Here is a 23,859-nt window from a genome sequence, read left to right on the forward strand (position 1 = left end):
TGCTTTTTTTTATCAGTTCCTTCTGTATGTTATTTTTGAAAATATATGCTGGTATTGATCAGTGACCTTCCTCAGTGATGCATTTAGTTACCAGACGTAAACATGCTGCAAATAGCTCACACTGTGCAGGTCTGCCAGTGCCTCCCAACCTTGAAAATGTGCTGTAAGTGAACTGGAAGGAAGGCTGCCAAGGGATTCCTGCCAAAGAGATCCAGGCTGCAATCTGCTGAATGTATCCTGTCTGAGTACCCTGAGCTTGCCTGGAGTTCATTTTTCCTCTCAAGATCATGCTTTTATGTGGAAGACTGTTGCAAATCCTCATTTAGTATTCTACTGACTACACCAATTTGTTACAATTGAGTGGTTTAGGTAGCTAAAAGAATCACTATCACAGGTATTGACAGAAGTAAGTTTTAATATAAATGTGTGAAAGTGCAACAAATTTTAATGGCAATATTCTCTATTATTTACTATGTAAGTGAAGCATACAAAGGAATATTGTTTTAAAATCATTAGAATGATTTGCATGGAGGCCAGGGATGCAAGTGGTAAAGGGTACAAAGGGTAAGGAAGACTTTCTCATAGAGTCACAAGGTTCAGAGTGGACCCCATTGACAAACTTAGCCTTAGACCTGATCAACATTTCATGTTTAAAGGATTTAAGTAGTACTTAATCAATTGACTAATTCAGCATTTATAAAGTAGTTCAATAAAATTGACTAAAATTGCAGCAGTTACTTAATTATAGTTCTGAGATGTCAGTATTTATGGTTTACTTGCTATAGGGTATTTAAATCAAGTCACACACATGCATGCACACTGACATAATGAAATGTGTACAGAAGTACCTGTGAAAAATTCCCTCTGATTTCAGTCAAATACCCATGTCGAGTGCCTCGGCTTTTGTCAGTGGATGAGGGTTGAGGCTCAAGGATAGAGACTTTATCAGCCTATGCCATCTCATCATCTTTCTCACAAACATGAGAGTTTGCAAGCTCTGAGAGCCATCCCACCCACAGGGAGAATCTGGTGTATCCCACTGAAGTCCAGCGAAGCTCAAAGGGCCTCACTTAGGACCCCTATTTATAGGGTAGCAAGATGTTATCTTTAAAATTTCCATCCTCAGATCAGTAAGCATGGGAGTTTCCAAAACAATTCCAAATTGTTTCCAATACAATTTCAAATTATTTTCAAAACTCCAATCACAATGGTACTTTTCCCCTTGGGTTATGGTCCAGGGCAAGTCTCAAGGCTCTAAGTGGGAGACTGACTGTGCTCTTGCCATTTATCTCAGGGATGTTCCAAGCTTAACCACACAAGAGTTCCCATATGGTCAAGGGAAGCTTGACCACCCAACTCCTCATACAAAGACCAAGACTCAGTGGGGGTTTCTGAGGTTGTAGAGGAAAACCTGTTCCAAGGAAAAGTGTGTGGAGGAGAATGCACCACCACAAAGACTTGAGACAAGAAATGAGGAGGTTTCTTATTGTTTAAATAGTTGTGTTTAACTTTATAAAATGGTTTGACTGTTTCATTTTCTTTTCTATTTTTTATTTTCTTTTTTTTTTATTTTTTTGTTATTTTTAGGTTTAGCCAATGTCAAGGGAATGACAAAGTAAACTGATGATGATTTTTTTGTCTTTGGTGATGTGAAAGTTAAACCTGTTCTCTACCAAGGGTATCTCCCTGCAAAATGGCTGTTCAGCGAGCAATGATACCTCTTCATCACATATACATTTTAGAGGCAGACTCCAGTAGGAGCCTGGACTGAAGTACTATGAACTGTTATAGTGAGAAGGACTGACATGTTTCAGAAGATTTCAAGGTCAGAAGACCTTTCCTGATGCTGTTTTGGAGTATTATTTGTACACTTCTTGGTAAGAAGCTAGCTGTGTATCTGTCTGTTTTCCTTAACTCATTCCTAGCAAAATTAAAAAATGTGTGTTGAAGGTTGCAGACATGAGACAGCCACAGTGCTTCACCAGCAATCACACAAGAGCATGTGCTCTGCATGTCTGCTACTGCTTTGAGCAGTCTTATTGACTCAAGGATGAGGATGACCTGATTTCCTCTACACTCATTGAGGTATGTCAGTAGGCCTATAAGGAATTTTTAGTGACCAGGCCACTTGCTGAAAATGTTTGTTTTGAATTAGTAATTCATATGGGAGCTGCTGTCAGTCACAGCTTTTGCTGTGCTGCTTTTTAATTGTGTAACTCTGCATGTTCTTGAGGGCTGAGACACAGAGTTTGATTTGCACCATGTATCACTGGAATGTTTTGTTAAAGCAATGCTGTAATTACAGGCACAGATTTCTTCATTTGTTGTACAGGAATATCCTGTGACTTCAGAGAAGAACTACAGGAATGGTGAGTGTGTTGTTGATGCCTCTAACCCACCAAAATATAACGAGATTATCAATGGATTAGTTGTCCAGGAGGTCACATCATAAAACACTTCAAGTGAAATTGTTTCACTAGAGGTACAAGCGTGAGGAAGCCACCATTGCTTTATTGATATTTGTCAATGAGGAATCCTAAAAGTTACATGAAGATCATGTTTTAAACATTTTTGCTGCTGTATTTTTATATACAGCTTTTTCATTTTTTTTATACTCTACATTTAAAAACAATAAATTTATCAACACTGATTTTGTAACAGCCATAGTTAGAAAAGACTTGTTTATTTAACAAGTGTACATTTTCTCTATGTATGTTTCTTAGAAGTTGTACATGAGCGACTTTACAGCATGTGTTTGTAGTACATGACCATTAGGTCAATATACTTAGGATCATGTTTTTGTTTGTGTGTGGCTATCCTGGATCCTCTCAACAGAGTTGTTAAAAACCTGTGAAGATTTTCAAGTTCTTAAAACAATATTTCAGGGAAAAAAATTTAAAAGCATTTTATAGGCATTGCATAATACTTTCTGGATTACTACACGCTTAAAAAAATTACAAACAAGCAGAAGTGAGAGTATAACAATTACGATGTTGGAAAATACTTGTTTTTTTAGAGGAACAGAGTGTCGAAAAGCATGGACTGACATTTAAAAGGAAAGTCATTAATGAACAGAGCTCTTTGTTTCAGTGGATTTAAGATCAGGCCATAGATAGAAAAGGTGTGAGTCTGGAATTGTGATACGCTTCTATAAGAGTACAATAGTCTGTGACCAGGCTCTTTAGTTATTCCGTACATGGAGAATTTAATGTATCAGGTTTATATATTTAAGGATATTTTACCTTATGCAGGATTTTGATTTAGTAAGTGATACTACAGTGCACTGAAATCACTATACAAGTACAAGTTACACGTAGCAGAAGATAACAACTGACTATATACATGAATCACAATATAAATAACATTTGTGTTTTACTAGTCTTGTTTGATATACTCACTGTCACAATGCTGATCATCCCCAGTTGCTGGGAAGGAATGTGGACTAAAGCCAGCTCAAGCCTTTCTCTCTTCAAACTTCTCTTTTTCAATTCCTTAGCTTTGGTACTGTGTTGGGTTCAGCCAGATATACACTGTTGTGGGCTGGTTTGGCTAACTCAGGAAGACATTCAGGCTCTTTTGCTTATGTTTTAGTTAACTGTTTGACAGCATTTATGTAGCCAGTCTATCCATGCAACTGATACAGTCATTTTAATTAAAAGTCTGCTCTCTGGTCCCTTTTCCCTTTTTTGTTACATTCAGCTTTCTCTGCAACAGTGTTGGTAAGTGAATTTTGTCTGAATTCAGTGGGAACGTATCTGTGTAAGAATGCTTAGTGTATTTTCAGAGGCAGGAGCAGGAATATTTTTACATGCATCAAGTTGTGGAAAATTCTTGAAGAGCCCAAATATTTTTTTTTTTTTTCCAATGGAAGTTTTTCATCATGCATCTTGTTACATAATCTTCTGCAGAGAAGAGTTCATTGCCACAGTGGTATTTTTTTCATATATGAATCTCCAGTTTTTAATCTTTTGGCCTTTCTAAAGTCAATCAGAAGATTCTGTTAAGGTCACTGGAGACAGACCTTGCCCTTAGTACTAAGATACAAAGCTATGAGATGTTCATCAAAGCAGTATATTCCTCTGGAAGTATTGGAGATCCCATTAGTGTCTAATGTTTACTAATATGCAAACTTTGGTAGAATTTAACTTAGGCTCTTTGTCATGTTCTCCTGTTCTCATATGTGTTTGCAAAATTGTACTGTTGCAGACAGAGCTGAACTGTATTCACGTGAACTTAATTTTATCTATTTGTCTGGGAATGGGGCTAAATTGTAAACCAGTTTAATGGACTTGGGGCTCATTAGGTACTCATTATAAATGCATGTTTATAATCAAATCTCATGTAATTTTGTTACTGTGGAATTAATACACTCATAATGGAAAACACTGGGCATTTCTGTTTCAATAAGTAAAGGAGCCTGTTACATTTCAATAAGTCAGACATAAATGCCGCAGGTCAGAGACAACTAAAACAAAGTTTTTTATGCCATTGGCTTATTTTGGCTAATTCCTACAAACTTTGTTGTGCATAAGTTGCATCTATGTTTTTGGACTGAGACATACATATGTCTTTAAACTCCCCTTTATTTCCAAACCAAAAAAAGTAAGAGATTCACTAAAGTCTCGCAATATTTGTAATTGGGGTTTATTGGTGGAATCCAGTTTGCTTTCCTGTGGTATGAATACCAAGTCCCAAAGTAGTAGAACATTGTCCACTGTCACCCTTCTAGCAACGTGAAATGTTTAGGAATAAACATCTGCTGATGTGTGCAGTGAACTGATGAGGCTTGAGGCCGTGGAGACAGTCTTGGAATTCCTTTGTGAGCAACCATTGATGTTCAGGTCCCTTGGAGCTGCTCTTTTCTTATGGCTGGTGTGCATGCTGTCTCCATCATTAGTGTCAAACACCACTGTCATGCTGGAGTCCATCCTGGACACAGCATAGAGGCTGCTTTGCCGGGTGGGGTGGAACCTGGCTGCCTTTAGCTCCAGCTCGTCACAGCTGGACACCTCAATGAAAGGGCACCAGCGGAAAGCTCGCTTGAAGCCAGCTCGGAACCTAGGAGGAAAGAAGCCTGGTGAAAGCCTGTGCTTGAGAGAGCCAGCCCCAGGCCTTCATCTGAAAACATACACACTGCTGGCAGGACACTGACTTGGCCAATTATCCTGCCCTTCAGTCTGGATATGATGAAGTCAGTGGGAATTTATTTGACTGAAGTCTGAGTAGGGCAAAAAGACAGTGGTAACAACTCATTTCGGTTTCTGATTTTCTATATCCTCTCCCTGCATTTTAACAGTGGTATTTTCCTTAGAATGAATTTCCTGTCCTTTGTGCATAATAAACAAACACTAACTTTCATAGAACTGTCTCCACAGAAATTGTTTTGATTTGACCTCTAATGAAATCTGCGCATATATTTTCATCTTACTTCAGCAAGAAACTTTGTAACATTCTTTTGTCTAAAACATCATCCCAGTTGCCAAATTTCCATATCCCTTCTGTGTTTCTTTTTAACAGAGATACCTGTATGGGAATGTTGTAATGGTTAATAATTCATTCATAATAAGTTGATTTAAAACATATGGAAAATAATTATTTAATTATTAAGAGGGTCCTAGAAAGCTGAAATCTGAATTTGAGCAATATACAAACAGGCATTTTGAGGCTCAAGCATCAGTGTTTGCAATACACATACAGAGGTAGGGATTCACCTTAAAGACCATTATGTTTTGTATGTATGCATTTCCAGAATAAAAGTTTAACATATTAGAAAAACAATTCCCTATTGTATCTGTGTCTAACTGGAAAAAGAACACCTTTTCACCTAGACCTAAAGCTTATCTGACTTTCTCACTTGTCTTGCTTATCTTGTTTTGTTTTAACCATCAGCTCTATGGTTTATCCTGTCTGTAAGTTTTTTGAATCAATCAACTACCACAGGCAGACTGCAGGTAAAAATGCAGATAAGGTGTTCAGTTAAAGTTAATGGATCTCACAGAAGTGACTTTTCCTTCATCAAATTTTTTAGTTTGCTGTGGAGTTCTCACATGATGACAACCGAGCAAGTAGGTTGCTATTTAGCATCCTCTGTTTACAAGTTCATATTTTGGAAAAATACTGAAAGAACCTCTAATGGAAATGGATTTAGTAATAGGAATTGTAAAACCAAAACATCTTTAAACTGTATTACTTTTCTTGGTACCTTCCATCCTCTTTCTAATTCAGGGCATGTTTATTTCTTCATCTTGAAATAATGCTCTCTTTATCTAGATACGTAATATCCTAATTAGCCTGGAAGATGAGGCTGGGGATAGATGTTCTCTGTCTGATACTAAATCCAGCAGAGGCATGAATTGATCTGACTCCCAGCAACAAGATCTATTTTCCTACTTAATGAAAAGGAAGCAGACGTTCTGGTATCCTAATTTCAATATGGAACTTAATTATAAGAAAACTGTCACCAGGATTTCATTCTTGCATCAAATTCCGAACAAGGTGATCTTTAGTATGTCTCAAAACAGTAATTTTTCTTTGGCTGTATTCTTTAATCCAGACATTTAATTTTTCAGTTTGCAAGTGTCAACATAAGTCATATCAGAGATATTATTTTTTTATGAATACTTTTGTTAATGTGGCATAAAAAGTTTTTGAAGAAAATAGGATTGGTTTAGAAGTTTTGTAGTAGTAATTGAAAAATATGAGGCCTCGTTCTTCCTTGCCTTTGATTTTGCAGACTCTGGACACTTACTGCAATCTGGCTTCTGTTGAAATTAATGGAAAATTTGCCATTTGAGTTATGATTGTGTTCTGGCATGTTAAAACTTTACCTCATCTTTAAACAGTTGTAAATGATGAAAAGAGGCAAAAGCCTCTACGAATTTAGTCATTACCTTGTCTTTTTAAAAGATCATGAATGTTAATTACTCTAAATTACTCTCATCAAGGAGGAAGATGCCAGTGTTTTTACACCAATAGAAACTCATTAGGATTTGTTCACTTATTTTTGATTAGACTCCTTTTGTCAGGTACTGTATGATCTTTAGTGGGGGTTTAGAAATACCTTGCACTGTTGGTATTAAGTTTGACAGTGATTAAACTTGGCACTGGCTGCTAAGTTAAGAGATTTGAAACAATATTTAAGATTGCTTATTCAATATTGATTCATACTGACTGATTTGTGAAGTAATTAATTGTTCTTGGTGATCTTTATCCAATAGTGTTAGAAGAAATACTGGCAAAGAGGATGGCTAGGATGATGATTGTGTAGATCCTGGTCCTATAAATTGAAATCAAAGACTTGAGTCCATTCTGCAATGCAGTAGTCTCAGAATAGCAAGTATCTGTAAAACATCATCAAACTCAGCAGATGCAGTGCCTTTGAAATTCAGAGCATAATGTGTTGCTATCAAACAATACTGTAATTTAGTTATTAAGTAATGAGAATATAAGCATTTGTATAATATTTGTCAGCTTGTTGCAGATCTTGGAGCACAGAAGAAATCTCATGCTGAGATATACAAAACACAGTAAATCACATTTTATATTAAATTCTTCCAGCAAAACAAAATTTGGGCTACAATTAGTGAACATACAGCTTGCATACTATATCATTAATTACCATCTTATTTATTTTAATATTTTGGAAACCAAAAGACATTAAACTGCTATGGTTTTTTTTCATTTTGCAGGTGGACATGGAAAGGACTGGTTTCTGAAAGCTGAATTTTGCTCTGAAATATTTACTGCAAGTCCTCCTTAGGGGCTTTGGCGATTCTTTTCAATTACAAACCTAAAGAAAGGTGATTGGGTTTTTTGCATTTTGTTTTCTTTCCCACTAACTGAAAACTATTTAAGTGAAAATTCTGTTCCTTTTTTTTTCCATTTTAGCAATTTGTTCTTGGTGAAGTTACGCACCTTGTTTCATAACCAGCTCTTACCTCTTATTAAGACAGCAGTAGATAATGGGATTGTACATTGTAGAACTCATGGCAAGCCAGAAACTGGCTAAATAGATTTGCTGAATGTATTTCCACCGATTTAATTGTTGATAAATCCCAGTAACTATGAAGTAAATGTGGTAGGGCAGCCAGCAGACGGCAAATGTCAGCACAACCACAATCATCATTTTTACCACCTGAAAGAAGTAATAACGATATTTAGCCTTTTTTATGTGGACTAGCATTTCAACGTCTATTAATAACATTCTTGTAATTAATTTTTAAATCAGTCAAAGGAAAGCTGAATATGCTTTTGTATAGTTTTTCCTTTTAATCTCACTCTCTTAATTATTTTTTCTTGAATGGAGATCATCTTTTTCCAAAGAAAAATAGCATGAAAATTTCCCCTTTATTTGTATTGATTTTTACAAGCTATGTATTTGCTTACTTATATTTGGCTATATAAAATATCACTTTTCTGTACATCTAATCATGGCATAAGGTTACAGAGCGTTTTATTCGGACACCTCATTTTGGCCTTTATTGACCTTGGTGCCTATTTTTACTGTGGTCTGCAAGTCCATTTCTTGTCCCCAGTTTTTAGATGTGATTTGCATAACACTAGGTTGTAGGAAATGAACAACTGCAGCATCCTGTTTAATTTCAGGGCCTAACAATTCCCTTGGCTGGTGATCCTTATTTGTTGTTTTCTGCAGGCATCACAACATCTGGTAGCTACCATAGTTTCCAGTAAGCATAAATGAAGAGGAGCTTTGCTTTGTACTCCAAACACATGAAGAAACCTTGCAACTAATGTAAAATTTTCACTCCCATCTTTCTCTTTTCACCTATGTCAAATACTAGTCCAGCTGCCATTTTCAGCTCAATATGTCACATGTTTACACCACAGGTTTTATTTTGTAGCTAAAATGAAACTAGACATGATAGATCTATATTGGGAAATCTCTTGTTCATTTGTACTTGTGAATACTGAGGAATAACAAGGATAGCTATGAACAGTTCCTTTTCTTTTTTCTCTGTACAAGGTGCCATTTCATACTGTTTCTAGTTTTACCAGGGGAAAAATCCAAAGAGCTGAAATTTTCTGTACTTACATGTCTTTGGTTAATGTTTTTATAAAATTCCAACTAGCATAAGTTTTACATGTAATTGTTTTGGTGTTCTCCTTTACTCACATTACATCTTCCCATGAGAAATATAAAGCTTTTTTTCATTTAATAGCTGGCACCAATTAACAACCTTGCCTGCTGTATGGGACTGTAATGTGCAAGATTTTGCTTATAGGAATACTTATTATTAAGTATTTTGCTTATAAGAATACTTATTGCTGATATATATGCGCTGATTATCACTTCAAAGTAAAAAATAGGTATCTGGCCACATGTACAACATTAATAATAAGATGATTCTTCTGAAGCACTTTTCATCAGTTAACTATAAAGCATCTATGATCAGGAAGATCAGAATTATTATAAAGGAAGGCAACACACCAAAACATAATATCACTTTTACCTTTCACATGTACATCTGTGTGTCTACATCTAGGCATATACGGAAGTTTATGTGACTATATATACAATTTTTTGGGGTGGTGGGGGGAAGAGGTTATGATTTTATGTGGACAGACATATCTGGACTAAACTATGTATGTGAAGTGATGCATAAAATATGTTGTCAAATCACTGTCAATCGTTAAATGGCCTTGCTATTTCACTGCTTTTGACATAACCTCCGCTGTTCTGCTGGGGACTTACACCTCTGCCCTGCACACATTGTATAGATAGAAGCTTTATGTCCATAGTTTTACCATGGTAGTTAAGCTCCCTGTCGTTCATTTACAGCTGCACTGTGCTTGTTGCTGTGTTTTTAGATCTGTCAGGAATGATAAGTATTACCTCAGCATCTTTCAGGACTTCAATAATTTCAGAACCCTTGAGAGTCTAATTACTTACCTTGATATTTAATTAGCAAGTCTTGCAGGACCAGCTGTGCATGTGAAGCTGTTCCTAGAATTAGTCATCATTGGAATATCATAGGTACATAATGAAAGGACTTTTGTGTCCAAATTCTCAAAGTGTAAACAGGTAAATCTGGATTTTTACAGTGTACATTTCATCTGTGCAGTGCTTGAGGACCAAAATAGTAGAGCTTCCAAGGAACTAATGTAACTTAATCTGTTTGAACACTGTCATTCATGCCCCAGAGATACTAGGAACACAGGAGTAGTCCAGGTTGCCTGTTTGGCATACTCAGTTGTGTTAATTTTTTCCAAAAGAAAGTTGTCTTTTTTCTGACATCCAAATGCTCATTGTCTAGTTTTCTGTGCTATGTTGAAGGGAAGGCAAGAAGTGCTTCCAGACTCTACTTAAAGGTCTCCTAAAGCTAATAAATCTTCACAATCTGTACAAAAAGTAGCCTTTAGATTTCAGGTGCTGCAAAAATTAACATGGCAGAATGAAGCTTCGATTTAAATTAATATTACATATAATATTTCAGGTTTTCTTCAAGGGACCAGAAATCCCCAACTAAATTTTACCCTGCAAAGAAAATCCACAGTTTTTCTTGTCACAGTTTCAGGCAATTAATCTCTAATTTTGAATGTTTACTTTTTTATGTTTTGAAATGAAAAATGCCAAATCACTCACAGAGAATTGCATCTTTTCCTGCAAGGTTACTCTTTTGTTTAAAAAAACCAAGCATCATCTTTTAAAAGAGTGAGATTAGTATAAGGTTTTCTTGTTGCTGTTTCTGTCTGGAAATCCATGATTAAATAGTAAGTCTTCATCATCCTGAAAGCAGAAATTTCTGAAGCAAATAGTCAAACTAGACAATAAGGTACAGATGATTTTAGATGGACATTAGTGTTTGATTTAATTTGCGAAGTAACAAGTCACTTGAATGACAGACAGTGAAGCCCATTACATTCTTAATAATTCAGGTTTGCATGTCATTTTGAATATTTATATAGTACAGTACAATTATTGAAATATTGCCTAGGAGAAGATAAGTGAGATGTTCCAAGTCTGTGTGGTGTAAAATTGTTGTAAACTCAGGGCAATTAAGATTAAATTTGAAGTCAAATGCAGAAGTCATGAGAGGAATCCAAAAACCCTAGTCAGTCCTCATGTCATAGTCTAACAACGACTGTGTTGGCAGAAATGAAGGAAAAAAAAAGAATCCTAGGAAAAGGAAGGAGCTTATTCCCAATGTCCTTTTCCCTTTCAGAGAGAGGCACAGACTGTGCAAGGCCCTACTTTGCAGTTTATATCTGAGGTTCTTGTCTGTAATGTTGGTCTTTCCAGTATAAAATTTCATTTCTTGATTAGATGAATAATTATGAAGAGAAAGTGACTTCAAGGCCTATAAGCCCAGGGCACCTTGAATATATTTGGAATTAATTCTGATGAACAGATGCCCATAAACCAGAGAAAAGAAATGAAACAGGTCCAGTATGAATTTATCACAAAAACATGATTGTCTTTTCCCAGTAGTGTGATGTTTCACTAAAGAAACCCCAGTGACACTTTACAGGTCTAACTACATAGTATAAAAGACAGCTTCAGCACTGGGGTTGTTTTTTGACTATTTAAACCTGTGGCTGGAAAAAAAAAGTTCTTTTTAATAGGTCTGTTATGTTCCACTTTTTTTGATATATTACCATTTTTTAGTTGCTTTTCCTTCTGTTCTGAGTTGCATAGAATTCATTAATAAGGGTTTGCTCTTGTGCATTAGGAAACATTTCTAAAGCAAGAAAATGACTGAATTCAGTTGCTTAGCTTAAAGTCTAGCTCTGCTCCTGCCACCATTTCACCATGGAGCTTTCCAAAATATGAATTGCAGTGAAAACCCTTTATCCCAGCAGCACCATTTTCCCCCTGGTGTTCTATTCAGTCTCCCTCTGTGTTTATTGTGGGCAGCATGACTGGAGAAAAGAGGGGTTTTTTCTGTTCTAGGCAATACTTTTGTTAGATGAGTTGTACTGAGTCTCCCAGTTGTGAAACCTTCATGCAAGTCTTGAGGCTAGATTTGTAAATGGAAAATCAAAGTATTTATTTTATACATTGATTTTCATCAACCTGTTCTGCTGATATTGATTCACTGCTGCCTATGTCTAAGAAAAACTATATTTAGAAAAGAAAATTAATTTATGTGCTTTGTCTTGTTCATTCCTTTAAATCCTTTCTGTCTAAGAGGCATTCTTCCATTAATGGATGTAATGAGAGAAAAATGTATTTAAAAGAGCAAAAGCAATGCAAGTTCATTGGAATTGGAGTTTGCAAGTTTGCCGTGAAGCATTTGGAACAGTAAAAGTGAAAACAAACTAAACAGATTCTGCTACACTCAGAAAAAACAGAAGTACATTTATTTTTCCATCCTGTTTTTATTTTGCATGAAGAATAGCTAGAAATGTAGTCTGATTTAACATGTAGCATTGAGAGCAGCTCTTGAAAGATTAGGAATAACATATGCTTTTCTGGAGACTCAGTTGCTGCTGGAGGAATACAGCAATTCTCATTGCAAGGCATTGATTTGCCAGCAATACCTAAGACTTGGACCATGCAATCATTTCTTTTTCAATCTTCTCTGCAGCTCCTTATTGCCTTTCTAAGTCATCTTTGATACTGCTGCTTCTACAAGTACAGGAGTTTGGCTTTTGATTTCATTTGCACTTATATCACACAGAACAATTTAATTACTTTCAGAACTTTTACTCCTGGGTGTTATGCAGATAAAAATGAGAAGCAAATTATTTAAGAACCCATGGAGTGTAACAATGTCTTTGTTTACCCTCTCCTGGATGTTATTTATTCATGAATACAGCTTAAACACAGTTCACAGATAATCCCTGGGATCATAACTTATGCCCTGAGCTCTTTTGGGAGAAGTAAAATGCCACACTAACATTTCAAAAAGTGTTTTTCCCAGCATGTTAGGATGCAGCCAGTAAATCCACTTCCCAGTCCTGTGGACTACGTGGCACTTAAGCATGAAGCACTAGAGAGAAAGGAACACCAGCATGCCTTTGCCTCTCCACAGTGCTTATTTGGAGTAAACTATCTCTCTTCTGCAAGAAAGTTAGGATTCAAAGGTAGTTCTACTGGCAATAATACAGAGATGGAACTGACTTCTAAGGTACCAGGTGCTTTGACAGACTCAGGGATTTTCTGTATTCTTTCAGCCCATAGGAAAGGACGGATTCTTAATAGCTGCACATTTAGGAGCAGAAAATATGAGAGCTTGGAAGTCTTTCAGCCAGGTAAAGTATTTGCCAATTCCAGTGCTCCAGATAATTTTAGTCTTCCGTTTTGAGCTTTCCATCTGTTTTTCTCAATTACTTGAAATAACGAAACTGTTTTTCATTTCAGTTTGCATAATCCCTGCCAACGGAATTCATAATCATTTACTTTGTTAGTTAAGCTCTAAAGTTCAAAAATATACTATCTTCTAGTGTGAAGTAGTTTTTAATTAGTTTGTTTTCTTCCAAATGCTAAAATGTGGGATTCCCCTAAAATAAAAGTAATTATTTTGATATTTTTGGGTGGCCATAGCTACTGCCATTTTTAAATTATGTTTCCCCAAAGTTGCATAGAACACAGGTTTGACAGTGACTTTGAGCCACTTAAGAGTTTGAGACTTTGAGAGTTTCTCTCAAGATGTCAAGGAATATGTGTTCCATTGCAAAAAAAGGGGTAAATATTTTGCTCAGACTTTTATCTTCCTGGAGAACAAATGATTTTACCAGCATCTGGTTGGGGGCAAGAAGGAGAAGTTTCCACAAGTTTTATGTTAATTTATCTAATAAAAGATGTCTCAATTTCTCACAAGAGATTGCTGGATATTAGGCAATATGCTAACGTCTGCTGCTCAGACTAAGAGTTTTTTTCTGTAAGCTGGACAGCAAGTAAAAGTAGGTGGCCATGTATCATTGTCTTGGTCTTAACCATTGAGTAGCATAAGAGGTTTATGTTCTTTAGAAAACTACTCTGAATGGCTGTAGTGAGATTGGTATTATTGGGCATGATTATCCACCTGAGATCTAGTTTGGGGAAAAAAAGTGAAAAAGCTGATCTAGTGCTTTTGTACTTAGGGTTCATACCACCACGTATTTTACGATACTTTCCTTCCTTACCTGGAATGAATGATGAGACATAATTCATTTCCATGCCTACAACCAAATATAAGTTTTGATATGGGAAGAAATAAAATAATCATATCTTCTTTTGTTTTGCTAATAGGGGTAGTTAATTCTGAAGTCCACTTACTGACAGAATTCTGAAAGTGTTCTAGAACTTTAATCCTCGTAGGCTCAATGTTTAAATTAATTTTCTATATAAGACTTCTGAAGAAATGGCATTAGTGAATGTTTTCTTTTGAAAACTAGATCTTATATATTGGACACTGCAATAAACAACTAATGCTATGATGAATTATGGCAATGAATTATGCAAAAGTTGCATAGCATCCTATCTGTGTTTTACTTTATGTGGGCTCCTTATGAAAAGTGTCCTCCTGAACCTAAAATGAGATGGGTACCTTTGGTTATCTTCAAAATAGGAGCATAGACTCTTATTTCATATGGGAAGACTATGTTTTGAGTTGTTTTATTTCCAGCTTATTCACCTAGGAAAATTAAATAAGTGATTTATATAATTAGTACCCATATGAATGTTTACCATATTTCTCTAGACTTTTGGTACAAGAACATAATGGGAAGAAATGCAGATTGCTTACTACATAGTTTGAAAAAGCTCTACTATTTTCTGTTGATAAGAAAATAGCTATGAATTATTCCTGACTGTACTTGTTTAAATTGCATGGCAAAATTCTGTTAAGAAAAATAAGCACAGTTAAAACTATTTTTAAATTGCCATCATAGTTACGTATTTACAGTGGTAGTAGCATCTTCCCTTTCAAAGTTTGAAATAAAAATGTTTATTACCACCTAAGGAAAAAAAAAGCGAAAAATTTTAATATTGTCCCCCAGTCTATTTTCATTTAAATTGACTTCAAAGGAAACTATTAATGTCAGTGATGTTAAGGTTTATGTTTTGCATTTCATGTACCAAGCTTATTTTTGTCATTCTTCAAATGACTGTACAAGGTTGTGAATTTATTAGAAGTAGACTTGTAACTCGCATACAGAACATTTTGGAATTACTTGGTCAATAAAGTGGTACATTCTCTGGTCAATTATTGATGAAAAGTATCAGGAGTGCCATTCTCCTGACAGCATCTACTTTTGTACAGACAAGCAATGCTTCAAGTATTAAAGTAGCCACATGACTTGGTCATAATGGTCAACACATTGGTCATTATTGCATTGGCTTGATACTCCTGTGATATCCCAGTTCATGGAACAAGCCGACATGCCAGGGTGGCTGAAACTATTTCCTAGGAAACCTACTTTAAAACCTGGAGAAATAAAAAAACTACTTCTCTCCACCTCAGAAAATAAGTAATGAGATAAAGGTTCTTTAAAGAGGTTATTTACAGTGTTTCAGTAGAGAAATTTCTAAATAATTAAATTCTTGAGTTAAAGGATTAGATTTGTTAGGCGAAGGCATTAATAGACGTAACAGACACTTTTTGTGTAGGTGTGTGGATTTCTGCTTTAACTCAGAAAAAACCTGTGCTGAAATTGTTTTGTTTTGACGTGAAGAGCAACCCGTAATGAATGTGAAAGTAAGTGTAATACTGGAACTGCAGCTCTGTTGTGCTGAATATACAGGTCTTGGCTCTGCAGTCCTCCAAAATGAGTGATCTGCATCAGATTTCCTGTGCTTTTCACCACACAGATGCTTGGCAGTATTCCAGAGAGCTCAGTAAACTGAAAACTCATGCTGAAATTAATTTGTTCATGACTGCCCTAGAGGGACTCGATGAGGAAGGGGCTTCTTATGCACTCGCTTCTTTGTGTAAATATATATATATGTTTTTACACACCCATGCACACAGAGGACTATTCATGTAGTCATAATTTAGGATACGTAATGGGATAACTTTGGCTGCTAATTAGATGATACAATAAAAACTTTTGGAATTTCCAAGGTTTGTTTATATGCTGGTGAAAAAATTTGCAACAACTTAAAGAATGCACTTTGTCCTGAATATGGGATGTTAAGGTTGTCGGTCTGGAGGGCCAGGTCCCAAACTTGAACTTGGGGAGAACTGCACAGAGAAAATGAAGTCTGTCTTAAAAACCCCAACTCCATAGTTTGAAACATGGAGATCATAATCTCCATGCTGAAAATCTGAATGCTGAAAAAGAGACACTTGGCTTTCATTTGTCTTTCTCATACATATCTCTGTTTTATTATTAACAAACATGTACTTGAATTAAGCAATGCATTTGAAAACACACTGAGCTCACTAACATTGGAGTTAAGCACTATTGAAATTTTTTGTCTGTTAACATATTGTTACTTCCATTCTTAAAAATATGAGGCATTAATAAGAAATTTTTGCCCTAGGACTGTGCATAGACTTTACATTTCACATAATTTTTTGCCAACAGTGATCAGAAATATAAAAATAACAAGGAGAAATATCACAGCAACTGTAAGAACACAATTCTGAGCCTAATCAATGACCATGCAGAACCAGTCTCTTAAATCTGCCCCTGACCTGGAGATGTTGCCAGCTGTTCTATAAAAAAGTATTGACCAGAAAACTTCCATCAGTTTGTACATAAATACTTAAACTGGCAAGGTTTATGCACAGTATAAAGCTATTTTTAGTATTTAATCTGCTTTTATTTCTCTGTGATTGCTCTTTGAAGCAAGGACGATGGGTGCGGAAAGATGCACTTGTTCACAGTTCATACCTGAGTTTTAGGAGCTTGAGGCAGTGAATAGAAGGTGATACAGCTGCTGAGTGTTCTGTAGCTATTTGGAGATAGCAGAGAAGAGCAGCTTCCAGTAATTTTGTTATATTTCATTATGTCAATCATGTTCAGAGAATGATCAGGAGGAGGTCTGACTTGATTTTTACCTCAATACAATATCTTGTTCAAAATTATGGGCAGATCATTAAAAAGAGGACAAATTGCTAGAAAAAGATTTCCTGAAAAGGAGAACAGGTGAACCCTTTATTTTCTGAAGTTCTAAGACCATAAAATAAATCTGTAAAAAATATTTTGGATTTAACATGAAATGACAGTAATTGCCCTGTACCTTGTGCCCCAGTCTTTCCCTAGGCAATTTGTAAACATGTGAAGAGTGAAACTGTGAAAGAAAAATCATGATTCACAAGATGAATAATTAATTTGCTCATTCCCTACATTTTCAGTAGGTTTTCAGTCCATACACTTGGTAATAGAAAGAGTTTGACAGAACTCTTTAAAACTTAAAACCAAAGATTATTGGTTATTCTGCCTCATCTACTGGAAAAAAAAAGGTGCCTCTTTGTGTGTATGTGTTTAGGAAGGGGCTCATACATTGTAATCAACATGGTGATTGTGCAAGAACTTAATTAATTGTAAATGAAAATGCCCAAATCAGGCTTTCCTGTGAGTATTCTGTATTCTTGTGGAGACTTTAGGTAACTATGGGAATATATTACTGATCAAAATTGGAAAAGATATCTTATTCTGCTTGTATTTTCACCAGAAAGATACTCATAATATCCTGACTCTCATTACCCTTTTGAAGTTTTTCTTAAACTTAAGAGAAAATAAGCTTAAAAAAATCTAGTCTGCAAACTTTTGTCTGTAATAGCAATTACTTGCAAGTAGAGACTTTGACTGTTGTATTAATAACAATCTGGTGAGTATGGCAGGGTATTTGTCTTTTTTTTGTCTACAGTTATGGAACAACTGCTCAAAATGTTAGTGGAACACCAAATCTGCAGTCTGGTCCAACAACCTTCTTAATAGCCAGTCCTGACTCTCAGATGCAGAGCCATGGAGAAGAGCAGCAGGCAGGGTAAGCACCTGTGCTCTGTAGGAAGCATACTAAGCATTATGTCACATCTCCTTGTGTAACTAGCTCCATCTCTACAGGGTTACAAACCCAGTTTTAGGCATGTGTATCAGTTTGTGAAGTCAGGCTCTAGCTTCATTAGAATTGGTTTGAATCAACCAGATTAACAAGGCTATTTCATTCTTCCTATAAATAGTCAGAGTTAAGGATATCATAGTAAGAGGTGCCCTGGGGCAGAATGAGAGAAAACCTATCTTCAGTTATTAATTTTTGTAAGTAATTTTGCCTGTTACATTTCATTACTGAGCATGATTTGGAAAGCACTTTGCACTGGAAAGGTAGTTGAGAGAAAAAATATTTTTATTGGAAAGTATTTAAAACTTATCTCCCTCCACTCTGGGATATATTCTCTAAGTATCAGTCTTGAGATCTGCCTCGTTTAATGTATTTACTGAGGAGTTTTGTACAGTGAAGTAAAGGCATGTCAGGTAAGTTTGATGACAAGACATTTCTAGGCAACTCTGCTGCTACAGAAGCAAGGCAGAGAAAGAACTGGGATGTGGAAGAACTGTGGGAACAGAACTGCAATTTCACAGTGCTGGTCATATATGTTGTGTGGTACCAGTAGTGATTGTGTCCCTAGGTGGGGTGGTGGCAGTGACAGATAGGAACTGCTGGACTGGTACTGTGGTAGGTGGGGATCAAACTCAGAAGAGTTCTGGGATTTGCTCAATTAAGGACTAATAAAACTAACTGCTGTGAATTTGTTTGCCTGTTGTGAACAAATAAGGAGGAGACAGATGTTATAGACTCATTGTAGCACCAGGTCATCCATTTAATGAAAGAAAAAAATGAGAGATTAGGATGTTCCAGATAAGGCATTCTCAGTGGAGAACAGGGAGTTATGCCTGTGTAGGACCATGGTGACACTACTTTGCTTTCGTTCCTTCTCTGGTTTTGGTCACTTGTTGCATAATGATATTATATAAAAGAAGATCAGAAGCACTTGTTTCATTTATGTAACAAATGTAAACAAAGACTGAAAGAAGAAATAGGAGTAAAAATATCTGTAGAGGTGATACCAGTGAGGCATGTTAAGTAATTAATGAAACTAAGTGAAAATAATGGCATAGATAGGGCTGTCTATAAAGAAATTTAGCCTGGAAAACTGAACTCTAGGATTGGTAAGGTTTTTTAGAAGATGGAGGTTTAAGATGATATCAGAGGAATTCTGTTAGAGTTGTCTGTGGTGACAAGCCTGAAGGCTGGTTCCTGTCCTGTTTTCATTTAACATTTTAATATTGAAAGACACAAACTGACACTCAGTGAAGAAGTGGAGAAACCACTGGATGCAGTTCATCATCTTCCAGTGTCTGGCAATGAAGGGATAAGTTTGTTTTCTGAAGAACCTTTAAAAGCATCTGAGAATCTTTCTTCCTGATTTGTTTTTTGTTTTTTTTTTTTCTTTACGTTGAGTAAGCAATGTGACATTGTTGAACAGAACCAGTTGATGTTTAAAACTTTGCATGACTCATTGATATGAAATTCTTCAAAAAGATTTAATTTCTAGAGTAGTTTCACAAAGTCTGAGATAAATTACTGCGTGATTATTACCTTGGAAGAGACTGCCTTGAAAGTATGAAATCGTAAAGTTGGACTAATCACGTCAGAGACTTTTGGGTCACTTCTTTGTATTTTGCATAGAAGAAACAGTATACAGGCATAACGAGCTGCCACTTTGGTATTTTTGTTACACCTTCAGTTGCCTGAGGAATTAATCAGTGGACATTTTTATGTAAGGACTGCAATCTTTAAAAAGCATCTGTTTCTCCTGATTGTTGGCAGATAACAGAGCAGTGGAGCGCACAGAAGTGGTGCTACCTGGCCTAAGTTGTTCTTCAACCTCTTGTTACCAAGTCTTTTTTCTTTTTGAACGCGCTGAACAATGATTGGTAAATTTGTGAATGTGGCTGCGCCAAAGTGCACCTGTGGTTTTCAATCATGATAGAGCTTTGGCCTGCAAGGTGCTCACAATGCATCAGCATTTTGGATAAATGATAATTTCACTGTATCTGTATGAGATTTCAGCTAGTCAAGCAATACAGCCATTGTGTTATGACTCTTAGATCAGTGAGATCACCTCTTCTTTAAAAAGTGTTTATTTCTCAAGCTTAATCTTCTGTGTTAGTTCTCTTCTAGTATTTATTTATTCTGTTTTGCATTTTCTTTTCATTGTCAATCTCTGCAAAGTCCAAGAGTAGACCCCTTTACAGAAGATGAGTGTTGATGGATCAAAAAATTATACAGGCCCTTATTTTTGGCAGGAGATACACAGTATTCATAGCAAACTGAGCTTCTGCACCTCACTACCCCACAACAGGCTGGGTAGGTTGTTTCACATATCACTCCCAGAAATGTAAGATCAGCCAAAGAGAAGAGGTGCCTTCTCAGGGGAAAGTGCCCGTGGCCCTCTGTGTGTGTTTGTTCCGTTCTGGAGTGGACACCTGCTCAGTGTGAGCAAAGTGCTCTGACACCACCCTGGAAGTTGTTTCTGTCCATGGTGCACAAGCACAAATGAATCTTCAAGGTGGAAACACTCATGCCCCATGAATAAATAAATTATGAGAACAGCACAATGGCAATATAAGTACTCTTCAGCAGACTGCTGCTGTGTGGTAGGTTTGGGTGGTGTAGTCCAGATGCCTTCACCTTACACACAGTGTGTTCTAGGATTTGGTTCTCTTTGGACATTTAAATGTGTCTAGTGAATATTTTGATGTATGTGTAGCCCTGACATACCATTTCGTGAAAAAAGACCAAAAAATTCTGTTTGACTTTTAAAAACTAGTCACATGTGATGATTTGGTGTAGATAAGGGCATCAGCTGTGAAGAATGGGCTTTCCCTTGAGGTCTGTGGTACAAATTTGTGTAGAGTAGTTGATTGCAGGGGGTGTTTTTAACTAAATTTAGGATAATGAAGTTATATTTACTTTCTGCTGTATTAAACTTCTATTCCCTTATGTCATTTTGAAAATGGCATATAATATATAAATTAGTGGAGATTGCAGTGCTGGTTCTCATGCTGGGATAAACCAGGAGAAGATGGATTGCTTAAATAACTGGGAAGATTTTAAACTTCCTTTGTCTTTCTGTAGTCCCATGAAGAAGCAATTACTTTCCAGTCTGGAAGAAGTCTGAACAAATATGTAGGATAAAAGTGAAGTTTCAAGATGGTGTAGGAAGTCACATGCAAGACAAATCCTTGGACCCAGAGTGTCAAAACATTTTGTTTCACATGGCTGGATGCAAACTTTCACAAAAGGTTTTATGAGTGGAGCAATATCTAACCCTAGTCTACCTGTCTAGACTTAGTGGTTAGTTGTTATCTGGAAGGATCTTTGATTTCAGAGTTAATTACTGGTTATCAACTGATCTGTGAGTTCATAGTGTAATACTCTCATCACCTATTTAAGTTGAATAAGCTTTATATTATGAGTATAGTCTTGTTTTTTTCAAATCTGTCAGCCCATAATTAATTCAGTATTTCAAGAGTTTTGATGCCATGCTGCAATATTTTAGGCTTTGATTTTCTTGATTTTTTTTCCTTTTCTCTTTTTCTCCCTGCCTCTGCTCCACAATAAACTACCCCATAGGGAAACAATCTTTTTTTTTTTTTTTTTTTTTTTTGGGTCTGACTTGGATGGCTACCTTTTAATGCCAGAAAAAGTATCATTATTTCTAATTAGTACTTTTCTTTGTAAAGTGTGGTATAAAATATATATTAATGTGTTTTCATGTTATTTATTCGCATGTAGTAAAGAAAAAAAAAAAGGAAATTTTTAGTTGCATTTTTAGTTGCACTGAAAGCCAGTGAGAAGTCAGGAGTATTTTTATAGCTGCACTGCTATGTAAAAACAGGAGCATAAAGACTTAGGACAGCTCCTTCTGAATCAGACAGTTGCCCATCTCTCCTACTAATCTGTCACAGAGGCAGTAGGAGGTCCTGTTTATGGAAATTTCATTAATCTGGCCATTTTTCATTTTGCATTTTCCTAACACTGCCCTGGCACCCATGATTGTGTTAAAGAGAAGAGCATCTCTGATTCATCCTTTCAGTATCTACTTGGACCTTAAGGAGAATTTTTGGACATCAAGAAGCATTTCTTCACTGAAAGGATTGTCAGCCATTGGAAAAGGCTGTCCAGGGAAGTGCTGGAGTCATATCTGAAAGTGTTCAAGAAATGAATGGGTGTGGCACCTATCGTTGTGGTCTGGTTGATCATGGAGACCAGTCAGAGGTTGGACTTGTTGATCTTGGTGGTCTTTTCCAACCTTAAAAAAAACTATGATTTATGAATTTATTGTTTGTTAATCTGCCTAAAACCTTTCTGGATCCTCTGAGATCATAAGCATCTGGCAGGAGAACGTACCAGATGCCCTTTACCAACTTTTAAATTACCCTTTCTTAAAGTGCTCTCTCTTCTACCAGCCTTATGCTGCTCTCCTATCAATTCTTGTATTTCAGGATTTGGTCACCAGCAGTTCTTCAGTCACTTTATCCACCACCTTTGTGTTTCCCTAAACCCTGACATCTTGTCCTTTAATGTCCTTATCTTCAAACTTAAAAGTTCAGGCCATTTTAATCTCTTCATAAGTCCTTTGATAATTTTTAGCTGCCCTTCTCTGGACTTTCTCTAAATATAGGAAAAGGAAGGGAAAGAAAAAGAGCAAACCAAAGAAATATGTATGAAGTGTTCATACAGGAAATCTCAGAGACTCTGTCTCTGTCTCAGAGACAGAAATCTCATTTGCTAGCAAACATGTAGGACTCTTTTCTTGTTTTATATTCAAATTTGAGAAAAAAAAATATATTGAAACAATGTGGCTTTTAATCAATCTTCATTGCTAAAAGAAGCTGAGATGATACCTCAAGCTGTGTTAAGGGAAACAGAAAATACAGGCAGAAGCATAGGTGTGGAAGAATGAAAATTACTGAAAAAGATGCCTGGTGACACATTATCACAAAGTTAACAGTCATAAGTAAAAGGAACAGTAAAGGAAATACAGAAGTTACGGAGAACATTTTCTGTTCCTCTGTATTCTTCACATTGTGGCCAGGCAATAGCATCTCCTGTTGAGATAAATGTTCTTTTTTTCAGAAAACATTTGTATCAGAACTGTATCTCTTGATAAAAACAATACTAACTGATTTTACTTGCAGTACATGATTATTCCCTCTTATGGGTTAAGTAATGCTGAAAGAGTGATTGGAATTTGTTAGATAGCAAAAGCAGGGTGTGGAGACAACATCTGAGAGCATGTATTTATGTATTTGTAGTGAATATAAAGAACATTTTGAACATTTTACCTAGTAAATCTTACATTAACATTATGAGACACTTGTATAAACTTGTTATGTATGACACCGTTGAGACTATAATTCCATATTGTGAAAATAGGAATTGCAGGAGAATAAATGATGTTCAGCTGAATATCAGTCAGTCTCATGCTGGGAGCTTTAAGAAGAAGGGATAATGGCTGCAAAGTCCCCTCATGTAGCAAATGTTCAAAAGTTCAAAAGACTGATGTCTGGCAGATTTAAATGGGTCAGTCCCTGAGATATTTGAGCTGTCTGTCAAAAAAAAAAAAAAAAAAAAAAAAAAAAAAAAGAAGCAAACGAAAGTAGTTTTGTAGTTTAATCCAGTCCTGAATTTCTAAATACTTTGTCTTTGACCTTAAAGGTACTAAGCATGACTTTGTGTTGTCCAACCTACAATGTGCAGTCTATTCTTTGAATCCTTCATCCCTTAATGTTGCTTTCAGGAGGATTCAGGACTGTATTGCCCAATCATATATATGAAATGGTAAGACCACCTGTTGGCAATTTTGTCAAGCTTCAAATCTTTTGTTAGCAAACATTGTTTCTTTTAAAGGTCTTACGTGAACTCTTCACCACATTCTTAATATTAAATATCATTTC

At 36.0% G+C, this 23,859-nt stretch overlaps 1 protein-coding gene across 2 annotated transcripts in view; it reads right to left on the reverse strand.

The window, feature by feature from the left end:
* Positions 1-2,386: 2,386 nt before the first annotated feature.
* The window catches only part of TACR3 (tachykinin receptor 3), a 38,892-nt gene continuing 17,419 nt past the window's right edge, over positions 2,387-23,859 (reverse strand). For both annotated transcript variants that reach the window (XM_058837983.1, XM_058837982.1), the window contains 2 exons: positions 7,938-8,134; positions 2,387-5,058 (listed from right to left, as the gene is read on the reverse strand). In XM_058837983.1, the coding sequence (XP_058693966.1) occupies positions 4,743-5,058; positions 7,938-8,134 (513 nt within the window). In that variant the 3' untranslated portion in view covers positions 2,387-4,742. The remainder of the gene's footprint in view (positions 5,059-7,937; positions 8,135-23,859) is intronic.

The sequence above is a fragment of the Poecile atricapillus genome, chromosome 4 (genome assembly GCF_030490865.1).
Source record: "Poecile atricapillus isolate bPoeAtr1 chromosome 4, bPoeAtr1.hap1, whole genome shotgun sequence".
In the NCBI taxonomy this organism is placed as follows: Eukaryota; Metazoa; Chordata; class Aves; order Passeriformes; family Paridae; genus Poecile; species Poecile atricapillus.